This window comes from Oncorhynchus keta, chromosome 30 (genome assembly GCF_023373465.1).
Source record: "Oncorhynchus keta strain PuntledgeMale-10-30-2019 chromosome 30, Oket_V2, whole genome shotgun sequence".
Taxonomy (NCBI): domain Eukaryota; kingdom Metazoa; phylum Chordata; class Actinopteri; order Salmoniformes; family Salmonidae; genus Oncorhynchus; species Oncorhynchus keta.
The window spans coordinates 11,478,916-11,499,230 of NC_068450.1; the positions used below are offsets into that span (position 1 = coordinate 11,478,916).

A 20,315-nucleotide genomic window follows, 5' to 3' on the forward strand; every position below is an offset into this window, starting at 1 on the left:
AAGGAATTATCATGGTCCACACACACCAACACAGTCGTGAAGAAGGCACGATGCCGCTTCCCCCTCGGGAGGCTGAAACGATTCGACAAGGACCCTCAGATCCTCAAAAGGTTCTACAGCTGCACCATCAAGAGCATTTTGACTGGCTGCATCACTGCCTGGTATGGAAAGTACTTGGTACGGCAAATGCTTGGCATCCGACCGCAAGGCGCTACAGAGGGCAGTGCATATGGCTTCCTGCCATCCAGGACCTCTACACCAGGCGTTGTCAGAGGAAGGCCCTAAAAATTGTCAAAGATTCTTCCACCAAAGTCATAGACTGTTCTCTCTGCCCAAACAGCTTCTACCCCCGAGCCATAAGACTGCTAAATTAGTGAAATAGTTAACCAATAGTTACCCGGACTATCTGCTTTGACCCTTTTTGCACTAAATCTTTTGACTCGTCACATACACTTCTGCTACTGGTTACTATCTATCCTGTTGCCTAGTCACTTTATCCCTACCTACATGTACAGTGGGGAGAACAAGTATTTGATACACTGCCGATTTTGCAGTTTTTGCTTCTTACAAAGCATGCAGAGGTCTGTAATTTTTATCGTAGATACACTTCAAGTGTGAGAGACGGAATCTAAAACAAAAATCCAGAAATCACATTGTATGATTTTTAAGTAATTAATTTGCATTTTATTGCATGACATAAGTATTTTATCTCCTACCAAATTACTTCAAATAAATTGAAAAAAAACAACTTTGTCTCCACACCTGGTTATTGGATTTTCAACATCGCAGAACCAATTTTATTTTTGCAAACTTAAGTTTACAATTTTAATTTAGAAAATAAAAACCAAGTGGCACAGACCAAATTATTAGCACCCTGGAAACAGTACTTGGTCGCAAAGCCTTTAGCCAAAATAACTGCCACAAATACTTCTTGTAACCATCAATGAGCTTGCTGCACTCTTCAGCAGAAAACGGTTTTAAATTATTCAATGTTTGAGAGGTGCCCTCCACCAACTGCTGTTTTCAGCTCTCACTATAGGTTTTGATTTACATCTGGACTCTTCACTGGCCACTCCAGGACAGACCAGCGTTTCTTCATGAACCATTCCAGGATGCTTTTTGTGTGTGTTTTGGGCTGTTGCCCTACTGGAAGACATACAACTTTCAAGAGAGAGTTTTTGGACACCAGGTTGAACATTGCACTCCAAAACATGTTGATAATCTGCCAATTTAACGATTTCTTGCACACATTTAAAGGCCCCCAGTACTAAAAAGCAGCCAAGCAAACCCACAGCATTATCAAACATGTCCCTAAATCTGAGGGTGGTTTTAACCTTTAACCTTCAAGATTTGGAATTGTATCAACTCGCCACCCAGGGCTTTTACTACAGACATATAGTTAAAACACACTAAAGAGGAACAATGGGTACATATTGAAGATGTGCCTGCTCATCCCCACAACTTTCCATGTCTGTTTTCACAGGATAAAGCTAATAACATGAACAACTTCCTAGTTAATAAGAACACTAGAAACAACATTTTACGAATTGTACAAGAACCTCTTTCACTCCGTAAAAACACCATTGGCACAATCCTTGGACAGCTTTTCAGAATTCACTGATAAATTGGCCCACATGGAAAACTAAAAAGGCTTATAGAAACTGTAAATGACTTGATAAAAGGAAATACAATTATTTCCATGACATAAATTCAAAAGCGATTTTCATATTCAAATATAATGCAAATTTTAAAAAAAACTTTTATACAACAACATTTCGACCTGAAAGCTTTTGGACTTCAGAGCAAAGTTGAGGAAATCTTATGAGTCAGAAAAAGGATACTCATATGACAGGTAAGATATAGGGTAGCCTAGTGGTTAGAGCGTTGGACTAGTAACCGGAAGGTTGCAAGTTCAAATCCCCGAGCTGACAAGGTACAAATCTGTCGTTGTGCCCCCTGAACAGACAGTTAACCCACTGTTCCTAGGCCGTCATTGAAAATAAGAATTTGTTCTAAACTGATCTTGCCTAGTTAAACAAAGGTAAAATAAAAAAGACAATGGGGCAGTCTTTCAAGCATTATAAACAGCATCAGTTGTGGATATGGTAGGAACATTTCGGTCTGAGCAAGTGAGATGTCATTAATTTTGTGGAAATGTTAATTTGTCAATTTCTGGGGTCTGCATTCGGAATGTATTCAGACCCCTTGACTTTTTCCACATTTTGTTATGTTACAGCCTTATTCAAAACAAATGATTATTTTTTACGTTTCCCTCAATCTATACACACAATACCCCATAATGACAAAGCGTCACATCTGGAGGAAACCTGGCACCATCTCTACGGTGAAGCATGGTGGTGGCAGTTGCATCATGCTGTGGGGATGTTTTCAGCAGCAGGAACTGGGAGACCAGTCAGGATCGATCAATCAATGGAATGTATTTATTAAGCCATTTTTACTTCAGCCGATGTAGGAGTGGCTTCGGGACAAGTCTCTGAATGTCCTTGAGTGGCCCAGCCAGAGCCCGGACTTGAACCCGATCGAACATCTCTGGAGGGACATGAAAATAGCTGTGCAGCGACACTCCCCATCCAAACTGACAGCGCTTAAGAGGATCTCCAGAGAATAATGGGAGACACTCCCCAAATACAGGTGTGCCAAGCTTGTAGCATCATACCAAAGAAGACTCGAGGCTGTAATCGCTGCCAAAGGTACTTCAACAAAGTACAGAGTAAAGGGCCTGAATACTTGCAATTTTTTTAACTTATTCTATACATTTGCATCACAACAAAAAACATGTTTTCGCTTTGTCATTATGGGGTATTGTGTAGAGATTGATGAGGGGGGACATTTCAATCCATTTTAGAAATGGGCTGTAACGTAACAAAACAAAATGTGGAAAAAGTCTTAGGGGTCTGAATACTTTCCAAAAGTGCTGTATGTGTGAGTGGTTAAAGTCTACATTATTAAGCCTAACAATAATTAATTACTTAACATCAATACAATATTATATGTAGGCCGACTCATTCATCCCCACATAGGCTTTATCCACTGGTCTACAATCCAACTTCCTCCTAACAAAGAATTTCCCTTCTGAGGGACAATAACAAACCTCGTTCAATCAATCATCAGCATTGTATTGTTGAATGAACCCTACACTTCAACCCCCAACCCCCAGTCCCTTTCCTGTAGGCTGGGCTTCTATTGACTGTAGTCAACACCTCAAACCCTTTCCTGTAGGCTGGGCTTCTATTGACTGTAGTCAACACCTCAAACCCTTTCCTGTAGGCTGGGCTTCTATTGACTGTAGTCAACACCTCAAACCCTTTCCTGTAGGCTGGGCTTCTATTGACTGTAGTCAACACCTCAAACCCTTTCCTGTAGGCTGGGCTTCTATTGACTGTAGTCAACACCTCAAACCCTTTCCTGTAGGCTGGGCTTCTATTGACTGTAGTCAACACCTCAAACCCTTTCCTGTAGGCTGGGCTTCTATTGACTGTAGTCAACACCTCAAACCCTTTCCTGTAGGCTGGACTTCTATTGACTGTAGTCAACACCTCAAACCCTTTCCTGTAGGCTGGGCTTCTATTGACTGTAGTCAACACCTCAAACCCTTTCCTGTAGGCTGGGCTTCTATTGACTGTAGTCAACACCTCAAACCCTTTCCTGTAGGCTGGGCTTCTATTGACTGTAGTCAACACCTCAACCCTCAACCCCTTTCCTGTAGGCTGGGCTTCTATTGACTGTAGTCAACACCTCAAACCTCAACCCTCAAACCCTTTCCTGTAGGCTGGGCTTCTATTGACTGTAGTCAACACCTCAAACCTCAAACCCTTTCCTGTAGGCTGGGCTTCTATTGACTGTAGTCAACACCTCAAACCCTTTCCTGTAGGCTGGACTTGTATTGACTGTAGTCAAAACCTCAAACCCTTTCCTGTAGGCTGGGCTTGTATTGACTGTAGTCAAAACCTCAAACCTCAACCCCTTTCCTGTAGGCTGGGCTTGTATTGACTGTAGTCAAAACCTCAAACCTCAACCCGTTTCCTGTAGGCTGGGCTTGTATTGACTGTAGTCAAAACCTCAAACCTCAACCCGTTTCCTGTAGGCTGGGCTTGTATTGACTGTAGTCAAAACCTCAAACCTCAACCCCTATCCTGTAGGCTGGGCTTGTATTGACTGTAGTCAAAACCTCAAACCTCAACCCCTTTCCTGTAGGCTGGGCTTGTATTGACTGTAGTCAAAACCTCAAACCTCAACCCCTTTCCTGTAGGCTGAGCTTGTATTGACTGTAGTCAAAACCTCAAACCTCAACCCCTTTCCTGTAGGCTGGGCTTGTATTGACTGTAGTCAAAACCTCAAACCTCAACCCCTATCCTGTAGGCTGGGCTTGTATTGACAGCAGTCACGTCACTCATACAGTGAAGTCAGGCCGGGGTGGGTTCAAATAATATTATGAATCATTTCAAATACGTCATCTGTGCTTGATTGAGTTTGCCTGTTGAACTAGAACTAATGGAAAAGTCTCCTAAATGCAAACTCCTCTCATCTGGCAATCTAGCCAGGCTAGAGCAAACACTCAAGGTAGTTGAACAATTTCATAGTATTTGAACCTATGTCTGTCAGACGCTGCAATCAACCTCTGGTGTTAATTTCTGGCATCATGCAACTGGTGGACCAGGCCAGGAGGATGTGCCCACAAGACCAGATACTTCCTGTTAGCCTCAGACTAGGGTTATGTTCTAAATGGCTCTCTATTCCCTATATAGTGCACTACTTCCTTAATGGGCTCTGGCCAAAAGTAATAGGGTGTTTGGGACACAGTTGATACTAGGTCTGTCTAAATACATTACTACTTGGTGTCAAATCCTTGCTTCCTCCATCCTCGTTTCCTTAATTATTCTCAAAGCTCATTGGAGGTCAGAGCGCTAATTCCTCTCAAAATTAGCTTTGGGAGGAATCGAGGAGACAAAGACGGAGAAAAATAATTTCACAGCCTGAAACTCAGACTAGTGTCTGTCTGCGAGGTGAAGTCATCAAGGAAAGCATTGAGGCCTCAAACTAACAATGACATGGTACTAACTTGGGTTGATAGTACATTTACACTTGGCCTAAAACAAGCTTGGGGCTTTATGAGAAGAAGAGGAATAGGCCTACAGTTAAGTAGGCTATCCATCAGCAGTTGCCACAAAGAGCTAATACAGAAACCAAGCCTAAAACACCAAAGCAGCAAGCAATGCAGATGTACATAAGAAATAAGAAAAACTCCCTAGAAAGGTAGGAACCTAGAAAGAAACCTAGAGAGGACCCAGGCTCCGAGGGGTGGCCAGTCCTGTTCTGACTGTGCCAGTGGAGATTATAAGAGTACATTGTTCATAGATGACCAGAAGGGTCAAATACACAACATGAAACAATTTCTACGATTTTACAGAGTTACAGTTCATATAAAGGAAATCTGTCAATTTAAATAAATTCATTTGGTCCTAATCTATGGATTTCACATGACTGGTAATACAGATATGATTCTGTTGGTAACAGATACCTACTGTGTATTACTTATTATTATTTATCCTATCTGATAATACATTGTTATTGATTATCGCATTGTTGGGTTTTGAGTTTGCAAGAAAGGCATTTCACTTTACTTGTGACATTAAAACTTGAAACCGTAAAAATATATATATATAATGTAGGGGCGTGGATGATAAAACCAGTCAGTATCTGGTGTGACCACCATTTGCCTCATGCAGCCCGACATCTCTTTCACATAGAGTTGATCAGGCTGTTGATTGTGAGAAATTAACATCCACTTCTCTGGCAACAGCTCTGGTGGATATTCCTGCATTCAGCATGCTAATTGTACGCTCCCTCAGAACTTGAGACATCTGTGGCATTGTGTTGTGTGACAAAACATTTTAGAGTGGCCTTTTATTGTCCAACACAAGGTGCACCTGTGTAATGATCATACTGTTTTCAGTTCATGAAAATAAATAGCTAGCCAGCTACTTAACCTTGTTGCCCAAAGCTAACTATTTTTTTTTTAAACTTTATTTAACTAGGCAAGTCAGTTAAGAACTAATTCTTATTTCCTGTTCAGGGGCAAAACAACAGATTTGTACCTAGTCAGCTCGGGGGTTTGAACTTGCAACCTTCCAGTTACTAGTCCAACACTAACCACTAGGCTACCCTGGCGCCCCATTATAAGCAGCCAGCTAGCTTCATCTGGGGAGTGAGGCTCGACTGGACCGGGTTATATGTTGTGATTAGGCATAATAGCGGAATTTGCGGTTTGCCTTCAAAATAAAAGTACCTCTTTGAAAGTGATGCAGAAGAGTACAATTGGTGGAATCATGCCATATTTAGACTAGATCATGTTGAAAGATGGTTGGAATGTAAATGAATTAAATGGGGTATCAGTCTATACGGTGACACCCACAAAACACAACTGAAGAGTTTACACAAATATTAGCGTTGTAGCTCTTATTGCGGGACTGTGAGAAATCTCCTCCCCAGTCAGCCTATTGTGTGTATTGACATTCATATTGCACTGTACAGCTTTACCTAATGGGGATCAATGAAATGGAGTATCAGTCTAAATACACAATATATTTATTCCCCAACGTCCTCCTCAGAGTTGAACAAACTCCAAAACATCCACGCAGTATTGTTTTTCCTCAGGAATAGTGTTCAATACACACAGGTTGACAATAAATGTGGCTCAATTCCGTTGTTTCAGAGTCCCGCAATAAGAGCTACGATGCTAATGTTCTCTGGGTGTCACTGAGTAGACTGATACCCCATGTCATTGATCCACAATCCATAGGTAAGGCTGTACAGTGAAATGAATATGCCCCCAAAGCAATTCTAAAGTATAATACATCCATCCAGTGTGATTTCAGATTTGTCAAATTAACTAAATTGTTTTTTTGCAGATTTTATATAACATTCCAACCTCGTTTAGCATGATCTATTCAATTATGGCATAATTCTACTATTTGTATTCATTTGCATCACTGTCAATGGTATACTTTTATTTTGAAGGCCACTATTGTGGCGAGCTTCACATAGATGGCTCCGACCACCATTAACCAAATAAGAACGGTCTTATAAATGAAGGTTATTTTAGATGACACCTAGCTATATATTTAGCTAGCCAACTAGCTACTGAAACAGATGTCATTTTGCTTTGTTTTTGGGGAAGAACATTGTTTGCATCCATGAGCTAGCCAGCTTTTTTTAATGACCAGCACTGTAGGTGCGCGAGACAACTTTACCAGCATCATAGCATACGTATCGATGAATCATTGTGACAGTGCAATCAATGTGTAATAACTACGTACATTTTTTTACTGAACGTGTTAAATTATTGTGTGACGTGCAGTCATATTCAGATCCTGATTGGTCAACAAGCTTATTCGACACGTCAAATGGTGTGTTATATGACGTGTATCTTTTTTGACACGCAAAGACCCAAACCGCATTCCATAGGAAAGACCCAAACAGCATTCCATAGGAAAGACCCAAACCGCATTACATAGGAAAGACCCAAACCGCATTCCATAGGAAAGACCCAAACCGCATTCCATAGGAAAGACCCAAACCGCATTCCATAGCAAAGACCCAAACCGCATTCCATAGGAAAGACCCAAACCGCATTCCATAGGAAAGACCCAAACAGCATTCCATAGCAAAGACCCAAACCGCATTCCATAGGAAAGACCCAAACCGCATTCCATAGGAAAGACCCAAACAGCATTCCATAGCAAAGACCCAAACCGCATTCCATAGCAAAGACCCAAACCGCTTCCCATAGCAAAGACCCAAACCGCATTCCATAGCAAAGACCCAAACAGCATTCCATAGCAAAGACCCAAACAGCATTCCATAGCAAAGACCCAAACCGCATTCCATAGGAAAGACCCAAACCGCATTCCATAGGAAAGACCCAAACCGCTTCCCATAGCAAAGACCCAAACCGCATTCCATAGCAAAGACCCAAACCGCATTCCATAGCAAAGACCCAAAAATAGCAAAGACTGGTTCCATAGAAAGACCCAAACCGCATTCCATAGAAAGGACCATGAAAGACCCAAACCGCATTCCAACAAAGCAGTCTCCATACTAAACCGCATTCCATTAACAGCTGTAGAAAGACCTAACAGTAAAAAGACAAACAGCTAGTCTATACTGGTAAAGACCCAAACAGCTTACTGTAGAAAGACCTAACAGTAAATAAAAACTAGTCTACACCCAAAGTATCCCATACTGTAGACCTAACAAACAGTTCCCATAGAAAGACCCAAACAGCTTCCCATAGCAAAGAAAACCGCATTCCATAGCAAAGACCCAAACAGCTTCCCATAGCAAAGACCCAAACAACTTCCCATAGTGTTAAAGACTGTAGACCTAACAGTAAATAACAACTAGTCTAACAGTAAATAACAACTAGTATTACTGTAGAAAGACCTAACAGTAAATAACAACTAGTCTAATTACTAGTATTACTAGTAGACCTAACAGTAAGTCTATAACCTAACTTCAGTATACTAGTATTACTGTAGACCTACCTAGTCTACACTAGTATTACTGTAGACAGTAAATAACTAGTCTAACTAGTATTACTAGTCTAGTACTAGTATTACTGTAGACCTAACAGTAAATAACAACTAGTCTATACTAGTCTACACTTACTGTAGACCTAACAGTAAATAACAACTAGTCTACACTAGTATTACTGTAGACCTAACAGTAAATAACAACTAGTCTATACTAGTATTACTGTAGACCTAACAGTAAATAACAACTAGTCTATACTAGTATTACTTACTGTAGACCTAACAGTAAATAACAACTAGTCTATACTAGTATTACTGTAGACCTAACAGTAAATAACAACTAGTCTATACTGGTATTACTGTAGACCTAACAGTAAATAAAAACTAGTCTACACTAGTATTACTGTAGACCTAACAGTGAATAACAAGTCTATACTAGTGTTACTGTAGACCTAACAGTAAATAACAACTAGTCTATACTAGTATTACTGTAGATCTAACAGTAAATAACAACTAGTCTACACTAGTATTACTGTAGACCTAACAGTAAATAACAACTAGTATTACTGTAGACCTAACAGTAAATAACAACTAGTCTACACTAGTATTACTGTAGACCTAACAGTAAATAAAAACTAGTCTATACTAGTATTACTGTAGACCTAACAGTAAATAACTAGTTTATACTGGTATTACTGTAGACCTAACAGTAAATAACAAGTCTATACTAGTGTTACTGTAGACCTAACAGTAAATAACAACTAGTCTATACTAGTATTACTGTAGACCTAACAGTAAATAACAACTAGTCTACTACTAGTATTACTGTAGACCTAACAGTAAATAACAACTAGTCTATACTAGTATTACTGTAGACCTAACAGTAAATAACAAGTCTATACTAGTATTACTGTAGACCTAACAGTAAATAACTAGTCTATACTGGTATTACTGTAGACCTAACAGTAAATAACAACTAGTCTATACTAGTATTACTGTAGACCTAACAGTAAATAACAACTAGTCTACACTAGTATTACTGTAGACCTAACAGTAAATAACAACTAGTCTATACTAGTATTACTGTAGACCTAACAGTAAATAACAACTAGTCTACACTAGTATTACTGTAGACCTAACAGTAAATAACAAGTCTATACTAGTATTACTGTAGACCTAACAGTAAATAACTAGTCTATACTAGTATTACTGTAGACCTAACAGTAAATAACAACTGGTATTACTGTAGACCTAACAGTAAATAACAACTAGTCTACACTAGTATTACTGTAGACCTAACAGTAAATAACAACTGGTATTACTGTAGACCTAACAGTAAATAACAACTAGTCTATACTAGTATTACTGTAGACCTAACAGTAAATAACAACTAGTCTATACTAGTATTACTGTAGACCTAACAGTAAATAACAACTAGTCTATACTAGTATTACTGTAGACCTAACAGTAAATAACAACTAGTCTATACTAGTATTACTGTAGACCTAACAGTAAATAACAACTAGTCTATACTAGTATTACTGTATCTGTAATTAAGAAAACAGAGAGTAGGCAGACAAAGCAACTGTGTAGTAGAACAGGCCCCTAGATGTGAATGTAACAATGACATGTCTCTGTGAGGTTAAAGTGGAATTCCCCTAGCTGGGCCTATGTCTATATAGACACCGATTGTGTCCTCCAGTCCCCGGAGCCCTTTATGACAGTGGTCTACTGTACCGTAACTATACATGTGTTCCAAATGGTAGCCGATTCCCCTATATAGTGCACTCCTTCACTTTTGACCAGAGCCCTATAGACTGTGGAATCGTGTGCCCTTTTTAGATCACAGACTGTGAAATGTGGCAATTATTTAGAAAACATTTCTAATGCCTGCGGTAAGACAACATTATGGTATCACAGAAACACATGACCCATTTTCTACTATCTATCGCTTTAGAGGCAATAGCTCTGCTGAAAAGATAAGACAAGATAAAAATTGATTGGCCTGGTGACTGAAAGCGTCTACAATATTCATCTGTGATATTTCATTCCCCTGCACAAGTGTTTAAGGGCATGTTGATACAAGCAAAATAAAAAAAATTGGGGGGAAAACACTAGGATAATATTTAACCGTCTCCAGTTCAGTAACTGACTGGACAGAGTTGCCTTGACATGTTTAAAACCAAGGAGGAGCTCTTAGAATATTCTTAGAATCCCGCTGTCAGTAATATGTTCCAGAAATCTCCCCTGCCTTGAACACTAGTTCTATTCCACCAGCCAAGGGTTGCACATTTTGGGGAATATTCAGAGGTGGAAAGTTTCCGTGGGAATATATGGGAATTAACAGATTTATATGCAAATTAATACCATTTAAATGTAGATTTTTTTTTTGCATTGGATATATTTACTATATCATATGGAGACAGAAACATAAACATTTTACCTCATCATAAGTAGACATAATTACAAATGATTAAATCCTTACAAAATAATTATTTTTAAACAATTTAGTTGAATTGAACTTTAATTAAATGAGTTGACTCTTCACATGGGATGATTTCACTGAAAAAAAAGGGGAATATTGAATGATCCCCAATGATCCATCGCATCTCCCAAAAATGTTTTCAACATACATCTGTAAAATGATAGTCTAGAAACTAAAGCTTTGGTTGTCTTCCTCTCAGGCTTCCATGTCTTCTCCCTGGACTTCCTCAATGTCCACCTCTTGAACATCTGACAGAGGCCTCATCTTCACTGTCACTTTCCAACCTTGGTGAGGATGGCTTGTTGTCAAGCTCAAAAAGCCTAACATTTTCCCGGGTGGCCATCAATTTTTCAACCCTTGTATTGGTCAGCCTGTTGCATGCTTTGGTGTGCGTTTTCCCAAACAAGGACCAGTTGCGCTCTGAGGCGGCTGATGTTGGTGGGATTTGGAGGATGATGAGGCAACAGGGGAAAGAGCCACAGATCCACAAAGTCCCTTCCACCAGGTGTCTGATGAAATATATTGGCACGACTGCCATATTGCATCTCCATCCCAAAGCTCTTGCTTGGAAGTGTACTTCACCAGACTGCCAAGAACCTTGCCCTCATCCAGGCCAAGGTGGCGAGACACTGTAGTGATGACACCTTGTTGAGCTCTGCATCAGACAAGAAGCTCTTGCCAACATACATGGGGTCCAATATTTACGCTGTGGCATGTATGGGCTTCAAGCATACATCTTCAAACTTTTTGATGTATTTCAGAACTGCAGTTTCCTCTGCTTGGAGCAACAGTTAAGTGGGCAGGGCAGTACAGATGTCTTATCTTACATCTGCAAGCAGGGTCTGAACATCAGACAGGATGGCATGGTCTCCCTCAATCCGTGCAATAGCTACTGCTATAGGTTTCAGGAGTTTCAGGCTGCTTACCACTCTCTCCCAAAATACAACATCCAGGAGGATCCTCTTGATGGGGCTGTCCATATCGGCAGACTGTGATATGGCCATTTCTTGGAGAGACCCCTTCCCCTCCAGGAGATGACAACACCACCCCAACGGATGTTGCTGGGCAGCTTCAATGTGGTGCTCTTATTCTTCTCACTTTGCTTGGTGAGGTAGATTGCTGCTATAACTTGATGACCCTTCACATACCTAACCATTCCCTTGGCTCCCTTGTAGAGTCTACCCATCGTTTTCAGTGCCATGATGTGCTTGAGGAGCAGATTCAATGGGTGTGATGTGAAGGTAGGACTCCTCCACTTTAGACCAAGCAGCCTTTATGTTTGCAGCATTGTCTTTCACCCGTGCAAATACCTTCTGTGGTCCAAGGTCATTGATGACTGCCTTCAGCTCATCTGCAATGTAGAGACCGGTGTGTCTGTTGTCCCTTGTGTCTGTGCTCTTGTAGAATACTGGTTGAGGGTGGAAATTATGTAGTTAATTATTCCTTGCCCTACGAACATTCGACCACCCATCAGAGATGATTCCAATACAGTCTGCTTCCTCTATGATTTGCTTGACCTTCACTTGAACTCTGTTGAGCTCTTACATCCAGCAAATTAGTAGATAAAGCATGTCTGGTTGGAGGGGTGTATGCTGGGTGAAGAACATTCAGAAATATCTTCCAATATACATTGCCTGTGACCATCAGAGGTGAACCAGTTGCATAAAAAAATAATAATAATACTACACAGCTCAAGCAAGACATTCATGAGCATTTCTCTGGCTACATTCCTCCAATGAGTCAAAAAAAACCTTCTGATTCCAGGTGGACCATGAGCTGTTGCTATCGATAAGGTATCTGATGTATAATCTTCACCTCAAATAGAAGTAGAGGGACTTTTGTCAGAGGTTGCTTGGATGTGAGCACTGAGGGAACTTTATGCACTTGGCCAGATGATTCTGCATCTTTGTTGCATTCTTCACATATGATTTGGCACAGTATTTGCAAATGTACACAGCTTTTTCTTCTACATTAGCTGCAGTGAAATGTCTCCACACATCAGATAGTGCCTGTGGCATTTTCCTGTAAATATTGTAAAGGAAAATGTAAGAAAATATATACAATTCCATGTACAGATAAATAGTTAAGCAGTTAGATTAAAAAACTCCTTGTTTAATCTTTTTTTTATTTTTATGAAACTGGTATGGAAACAGGTGAATTAACACCCAGTTAGCAGGCTCAAGCAAGCTAAAAACCCACATGGTAGCAAAAACTAAATAGCAGAAATTGTTAACAAGTTAGAAATTATTTTAACACACTTTGTAGTAGGCTACTATTTACTAGTGAACAAACAATCATATAAAATATATTCACCCCTCCCAGTATTGTAATCAAAACTTACCAGAGAGCATGTAGTCCTTGGCTCAGACTGTGTAGTAGTGTGGGCTCAATAGCACCTCATTAGTGTGCAAGATCTTGAGAATCAGCTGTACATGTGACGGAAGAATGCACTGTGCATGCAGAGGGTTGCAATTGCATTGAATTGGGGATAGTTGAACCAAAATAAGGAATTGCCTTGTGTGTATCCCACACAAAAAAAAGGTTACCTGTTATAAGCTAACCTTTTTAATGAATTGAAGCTAAATTCCCCAAATCCCAGGGTTTAACTTCCCATGGAAAATTTCTAGAAAAATTCAGGAAATTTACCGGAAAGTTTCCAACTCTTTTGCAACTCTAGACCAGCCTCACTCTCGCAACGCAGCAGGCTGGCCAGACGACCACCACCAAACGACCACCAGACCAACTACAGGACTGCTTTTTATTAGCAACATTCTTTCAATTATTCTCCTTACCTTTCAAAGCTGCTGGAGAAAGAGGAGGTAGGGCTGGAGAGACCTTGCATTCCAGAAGCTCCGTCCCCATAGCTACTGTTGTTCCAAGCCTCTCCTACGGTCACCAACGGAGGATACAGGCTGAAGACGGAGGGCTTCTGGTCCTTCTGCGGAGAAGCTCCACTGGTAGTGGAAGCCAAGGGTGTGTTGCTGCTGCTGTTGACTCCAAAGTGGTAGCTCTGTCCTCCAGAGGTGCTCACCCCACAGATGGAGATGGGGCTGGCGGTGGACAGCTCTGATGGGGAGGAGGAAGTGGAGCCGCCGGTACTACCACTCATTCGGCAGGAGTAGCTACGAATGGCCGAGGTCTTCTCCTGTTTGATCACTCCTGGAGTACACAGCTGGATGAAGCCAGATTCCTTCTCGAGCTTCACCACGGGAAAGGTGTTGGGGGTCGGGGAGTTGCCTGTCATAGGGGTGCTGGAGTTGGACTCATCCTGACATGTTAGTAGATTGCTACCATTCAACGTGGTGGTGTTGGAACCGCTAAAACCACCACTATTGGTCGTAGTAGCAGCTGGCTTGGAGGTGGAGTTGGACACCCCACGATCCTGGCTCTCATCCCCCAGCAGAGTGTCATCAGCCAGGGAGGAAAGGAAGGCGTCGTCCCCTACGTAAAAGTCTGAGGGGGAGCCTGTCAACTCAAAGTCCTGGAGGAGATCCAGAGTGTTGTCGTTGAACAGTTTCTGGTCTTTTCCAATGTACCCTTCCTGGTCCATATCCATAAGGTCCTGGTCCCGGGAGAAGTCTGTCTCCGTCCTCATGGACATGGGGAACAGGTTAGGGTCCGAGCCCCCGATCAGAGAGTCCATGCTGGGTGAGGAGCGGTGGAAGTCAGCGATGCTGTCTTCCAGGCGGGAGTAGGTATCCCCAAGGGTGAAGAGTCCAAGGCCCAGGGACGTGTTAGTCTGTTGGGGCAGGAGCTTAGATAGGAAGAAATACTTCATTAATAACAGATGGGAAAATTGGTTTGTCAAATCATTACAAAGGGGAGAAAAACAAGAAAACACTTCAATTCCATCAATTCAGCAAATAACCTGACATTCCAGTGATTCTCTATGAGGAAAAAAATCCTGCACTACTGAAACGGACCCAAAGCCAAATCGTATTTGTCACATGCTTTGTAGACAACAGTGAAATGCTGACTTACGGGTCTTTTTCCAACAATGCAGAATTAAGGATAAGATAAACATTTTTTAACGGAAATAGTGACAAGAAAAATAATTACATTTTGAATAATGAATAAAAATAATGAGTAAATATAACATGGCTATATACAGGGAGTACCAGGTAATAACATGGCTATATACAGGGAGTACCAGGTAATAACATGGCTATATACAGGGAGTACCAGGTAATAACATGGCTATATACAGGGAGTACCAGGTAATAACATGGCTAGATACAGGAGTACCAGGTAATAACATGTATATACAGGGAGTACCAGGTAATAACATGGCTATATACAGGAGTACCAGGTAATAACATGGTTATATACAGGGAGTACCAGGTAATAACATGGCTATATACAGGGAGTACCAGGTAATAACATGGCTATATACAGGGAGTACCAGGTAATAACATGGCTATATACAGGGGGTACCAGGTAATAACATGGCTATATACAGGGAGGTAATAACATGGCTATATACAGGGAGGTAATAACATGGCTATATACAGGGGGTACCAGGTAATAACATGGCTATATACAGGGAGGTAATAACATGGCTATATACAGGGAGTACCAGGTAATAACATGGCTATATACAGGGAGTCGAAGTAATTGTGTGTGGGTAGAGTCCAGCATGTAGGTAGTGTGGGTAGAGTTACTGTGTGTGTGTGTGAGTGTGTGGGTAGAGTCCAGTGTGTGTCGGTAGAGTCCATTGTGTGTGGGTAAGAGTCCAGTGTGTGTGGGTAGAGTCTAGTGTGTGTGGTTGTGGGTAGAGTCCAGTGGGTGTGGTTGTGGGTAGAATCCAGTGGGTGTGGGGGTAGAGTCCAGTGGGTGTAGTTGTGGGTAAGAGTCCAGTGTGTGTGGGTAGCGCCCTGCGTGTGTTGGGTAGAGTCCAATGGGTGTGGGAGTAGAGTCCAATGGGTGTGGTTGTGGGTAGAGTCCAGTGGGTGTGGGGGTAGAGTCCAGCGTGTTCGTAGAGTCCAGTGGGTGTCGGGGTAGAGTCCAGTGGGTGTAGTTGTGGGTAGAGTCTAGTGTGTGTGGGTAGTGCCCTGCGTGTGTTGGGTAGAGTCCAGTGGGTGTGGGAGTAGAGTCCAATGGGTGTGGTTGTGGGTAGAGTCCAGTGGGTGTGGGGGTAGAGTCCAGCGTGTTTGTAGAGTCCAGTGGGTGTCGGGGTAGAGTCCAGTGGGTGTGGTTGTGGGTAGAGTCCAGTGGGTGTCGGGGTAGAGTCCAGTGGGTGTCGGGTTAGAGTACAGTGGGTGTGGTTGTGGGTAGAGTCCAGTGGGTGTCGGGGTAGAGTCCAGTGGGTGTGGTTGTGGATAGAGTCCAGTGGGTGTCGGGGTAGAGTCCAGTGGGTGTCGGGTTAGAGTCCAGTGGGTGTGGTTGTGGGTAGAGTCCAGTGGGTGTGGTTGTGGGTAGAGTCCAGTGGGTGTGGTTATGGGTAGAGTCCAGTGGGTGTGGTTGTGGGTAGAGTCCAGTGGGTGTGGTTGTGGGTAGAGTCCAGTGGGTGTGGTTGTGGGTAGAGTCCAGTGGGTGTGGTTGTGGGTAGAGTCCAGTGGGTGTGGTTGTGGGTAGAGTCCAGTGGGTGTGGGGGGTAGAGTCCAGTGGGTGTGGTTGTGTGGGTAGAGTCCAGTGGGTGTGGGGGTAGAGTCCAATGGGTGTGGGGTAGAGTCCAGTGGGTGTCGGGGTAGAGTCCAGTGGGTGTCGGGGTAGAGTCCAGTGGGTGTGGGGGTAGAGTCCAGTGGGTGTGGGGTAGAGTGCAGTGGGTGTGGGGGCAGAGTGCAGAGGATGTGGGGTAGAGTCCAGTGGGTGTGGGGGTAGAGTGCAGTGGGTGTGGGGGTAGAGTGCAGAGGATGTGGGGGTAGAGTCCAGTGGGTGTGGGGGTAGAGTCCAGTGGGTGTGGGGTTAGAGTCCAGTGGGTGTGGGTAGAGTCCAGTGGGTGTGGGGGTAGAGTCCAGTGCTAGAGCGTTAGTACAACAAATAAGTAGCAGTACCTTTGTGGTGGGAGGCTCTGGGTCTTCCAGGTAGAGGCCCACGGAGGCCGTGGCGGAGGCTGAGGCGAGGTCCTCACCTGAGGGAGGAGGGCTGTTACTGAGTCCGCTGGGCACGTCACCTGGTTGCATCAGCTGGCTGGATGGAAGGAAGGAGGTGGTGGTGGTTGCCAAAGCAACGGACATGGCACTGCAGGGAGCACCAGTGAGAGGGGTTCTCTCTGAGGTGGTTTCGCCCAGAAGGAGCTTAACTCGGATGTTGTCTTTGTTACTCTTGTTCTTCTTCACTCCTCCTTGATCCATCTTATTATCCTGGGTAGAGAGAGAGAGAGAAAAGACCGAGTGGGTAATGTCATTAGCATGGATGCTCGTGTATTCATTACATCTCGAAGTGGAAACCGATTACAGTTTAAGTACCTAACATAATGAATCATCGCCAAACGGGGAGTGACCTACCTGCATTTATTCAATAAACTTCATTGCAAAACGTTTTCCATTTGGAGTAAACATGTTTCTGTTGCAATCGTCATAATGAATATACCCCTGGTGCGGCGCGAGATCGGTGTCTGCCACGTGTAGGCTAATATGGACATGTATCAAATAACCTGCCTAAGTGTAAAGACACAAACATCCTACACACGTGGCAAGTTATACCTAATATACTAGCTGTATCATCAACATCTGTTCAACATGAATGAATAATATGTACTTTTAAATTACTTAGTTAAAATGACATTACACATGTGACGTGTGAAGTTCATTTGCATACACTTCATGTGTTTATAATTGTTGACAAATTGGTTCCATTCTATGAAGTTGACCTGAATTCTCCGAAGTCCCCTGCTGTTGGGGCGCATTGCTGGTTAGATATCAGCTACCTAGCTAAGTGGCTAACTATTCCCTTTGCTTTACTTTATTATTTGAAAGCAACAAAAACAAGCATCGTGGCGTATGAATTGAATTAAGTGTTTCTGCAACCTAACTAGTTAACCCGCCCTGTTCATATGTTTTGCAACAGCACATTTAGCTATTTAAGTTAGCTACGTTAGCTCCTGCAAATGCGTCCCCCCAAATGTCATTGAGAGACATGTTGAGCTAACTAGCTAGTGGCTAACATAATCCATCTCTGGTTATTCATTCCAAATGAATGTATGGCACATTATGACTTCAAATACTATACATCTAAAGCGTTTGCCTACCCCTCAGGCGTTTTGTAGTTGTGACTCCATGCATGGTTGTTTTTGTTTGGTGTTGTTTTGCTTGCAAACCGGCTAGAAACACGAAAACATCCGATTGCGTTCTCCTTGCAAATCGTATCAGGACACGAAGAAGCAAGTAATCGATCGGATCATCCAATCCACTACAATGTGTTAGGTATCCAATTGCGTCCGAAATGCACGGAATTATCTGTGCTGTTCACAGCCAAAAGGAAAGTAGGCGCTAACCTCTGAGGGGGGGGGAAAAACATACAAAATGGAGATCTCACTGTTTACAATACGTAGTGCAACCTGTTGGCGAAGACGAGATACTGCAACTCACATGCTCCACTTACAGTAGGTATGCATAGCCATTGGTTGTCATTTGGCCAATGCAGCCTATTTAACTAGGCATGTCAGTTTCTAAAAACAAATTCTTATTTTCAATGACGGTCTAGGAACAGTGGGTTTAACTGCCTTGTTTAGGAGCAGAATTACTTTTTACCTTGTCAGCTCGGGGATTCGATCTAGCAACCTTTCGGTTATTAGTCCTCCGCTCAACGCACTGGGCTACCTGCGGTATAGTAGCCAGCGAGACAGATGTATATCGAATCGTAGGCTATGTATGACACTTGATGAGGCATCGTCAGCCAGATAAGAATAATGCATAGGACAACCGCTCATTTAAAAAAATGATCTGAAAGTATATTTGTATGCCTATTCCCAGAATTGGGCTCTATAAGCCCTGGTTAAACATGGACACTGCATTTAACCTGGTTTGGAATGGACATGTAATATGTGTATGAAGAGGTAAGAAGATATCTGTTTACACACAATACCTATGTACCAATCAGAATGTATGTCGCTCCACATCACATTTGAATGTACCAGCTCGTCCCATCCCACCCCATTTGAATGTATCAGCTCGTCCCACCCCATTTGAATGTACCAGCTCGTCCCATCCCACCCCATTTGAATGTATCAGCTCGTCCCATCCCACCCCATTTGAATGTACCAGCTCGTCCCACCCCATTTGAATGTACCAGCTCGTCCCATCCCACCCCATTTGGAATGTACCAGCTCGTCCCACCCCATTTGAATGTACCAGCTCGTCCCATCCCACCCCATTTGAATGTACCAGCTCGTCCCACCCCATTTGAATGTACCAGCTCGTCCCATCCCACCCCATTTGAATGTACCAGCTCGTCCCATCCCACCCCATTTGAATGTACCAGCTCGTCCCACCCCATTTGAATGTACCAGCTCGTCCCATCCCACCCCATTTGAATGTACCAGCTCGTCCCACCCCATTTGAATGTATCAGCTCCCCACCCCATTTGAATGTATCAGCTCGTCCCATCCCACCCCATTTGAATGTACCAGCTCGTCCCATCCCCCATTTGAATGTACCAGCTCGTCCCACCCCATTTGAATGTACCAGCTCGTCCCATCCCACCCCATTTGAATGTACCAGCTCGTCCCATCCCACCCCATTTGAATGTACCAGCTCGTCCCACCCCATTTGAATGTACCAGCTCGTCCCATCCCACCCCATTTGAATGTACCAGCTCGTCCCATCCCACCCCATTTGAATGTACCAGCTCGTCCCATCCCACCCCATTTGAATGTACCAGCTCGTCCCATCCCACCCCATTTGAATGTACCAGCTCGTCCCATCCCACCCCATTTGAATGTACCAGCTCGTCCCACCCCACCCAATTTGAATGTACCAGCTCGTCCCACCCCATTTGAATGTATCAGCTCGTCCCACCCCATTTGAATGTACCAGCTCGTCCCACCCCATTTGAATGTACCAGCTCGTCCCACCCCACCCAATTTGAATGTACCAGCTCGTCCCATCCCACCCCATTTGAATGTACCAGCTCGTCCCATCCCACCCCATTTGAATGTACCAGCTCGTCCCATCCCACCCCATTTGAATGTACCAGCTCGTTTCACCCTATTTGAATGTAAGTAGTTGAAGTAGTACACTTTGATTAAGTAGCCTGGCTGTAGGCTGTGAAACCATAAAACATGTTTATCTAAAAGCAATCGGTCTTCAAGGTCAACATCACTTATAAATCGAAAAGGA

General features: G+C 42.9%; 1 protein-coding gene across 50 annotated transcripts in view; it reads right to left on the bottom strand.

Annotated features, from left to right (window-relative positions):
* The window catches only part of LOC118373942 (glucocorticoid receptor), a 73,998-nt gene extending 55,471 nt beyond the window's left edge, over positions 1-18,527 (bottom strand). For 48 of the 50 annotated variants that reach the window (XM_052487607.1, XM_052487596.1, XM_052487589.1 and 45 more), the window contains exons 1-3: positions 17,484-17,676; positions 17,031-17,339; positions 13,830-14,791 (exon numbers count right to left, since the gene is read on the bottom strand). In XM_052487607.1, the coding sequence (XP_052343567.1) occupies positions 13,830-14,791; positions 17,031-17,339; positions 17,484-17,489 (1,277 nt within the window). In that variant the 5' untranslated portion in view covers positions 17,490-17,676. Of the gene's footprint in view, positions 1-13,829; positions 14,792-17,030; positions 17,340-17,483; positions 17,677-18,226 lie in introns of those variants that run through there. The other 2 variants (XM_052487614.1, XM_052487613.1) reach the window with 2 other exon arrangements.
* Between the last annotated feature and the right edge of the window lie 1,788 nt (positions 18,528-20,315).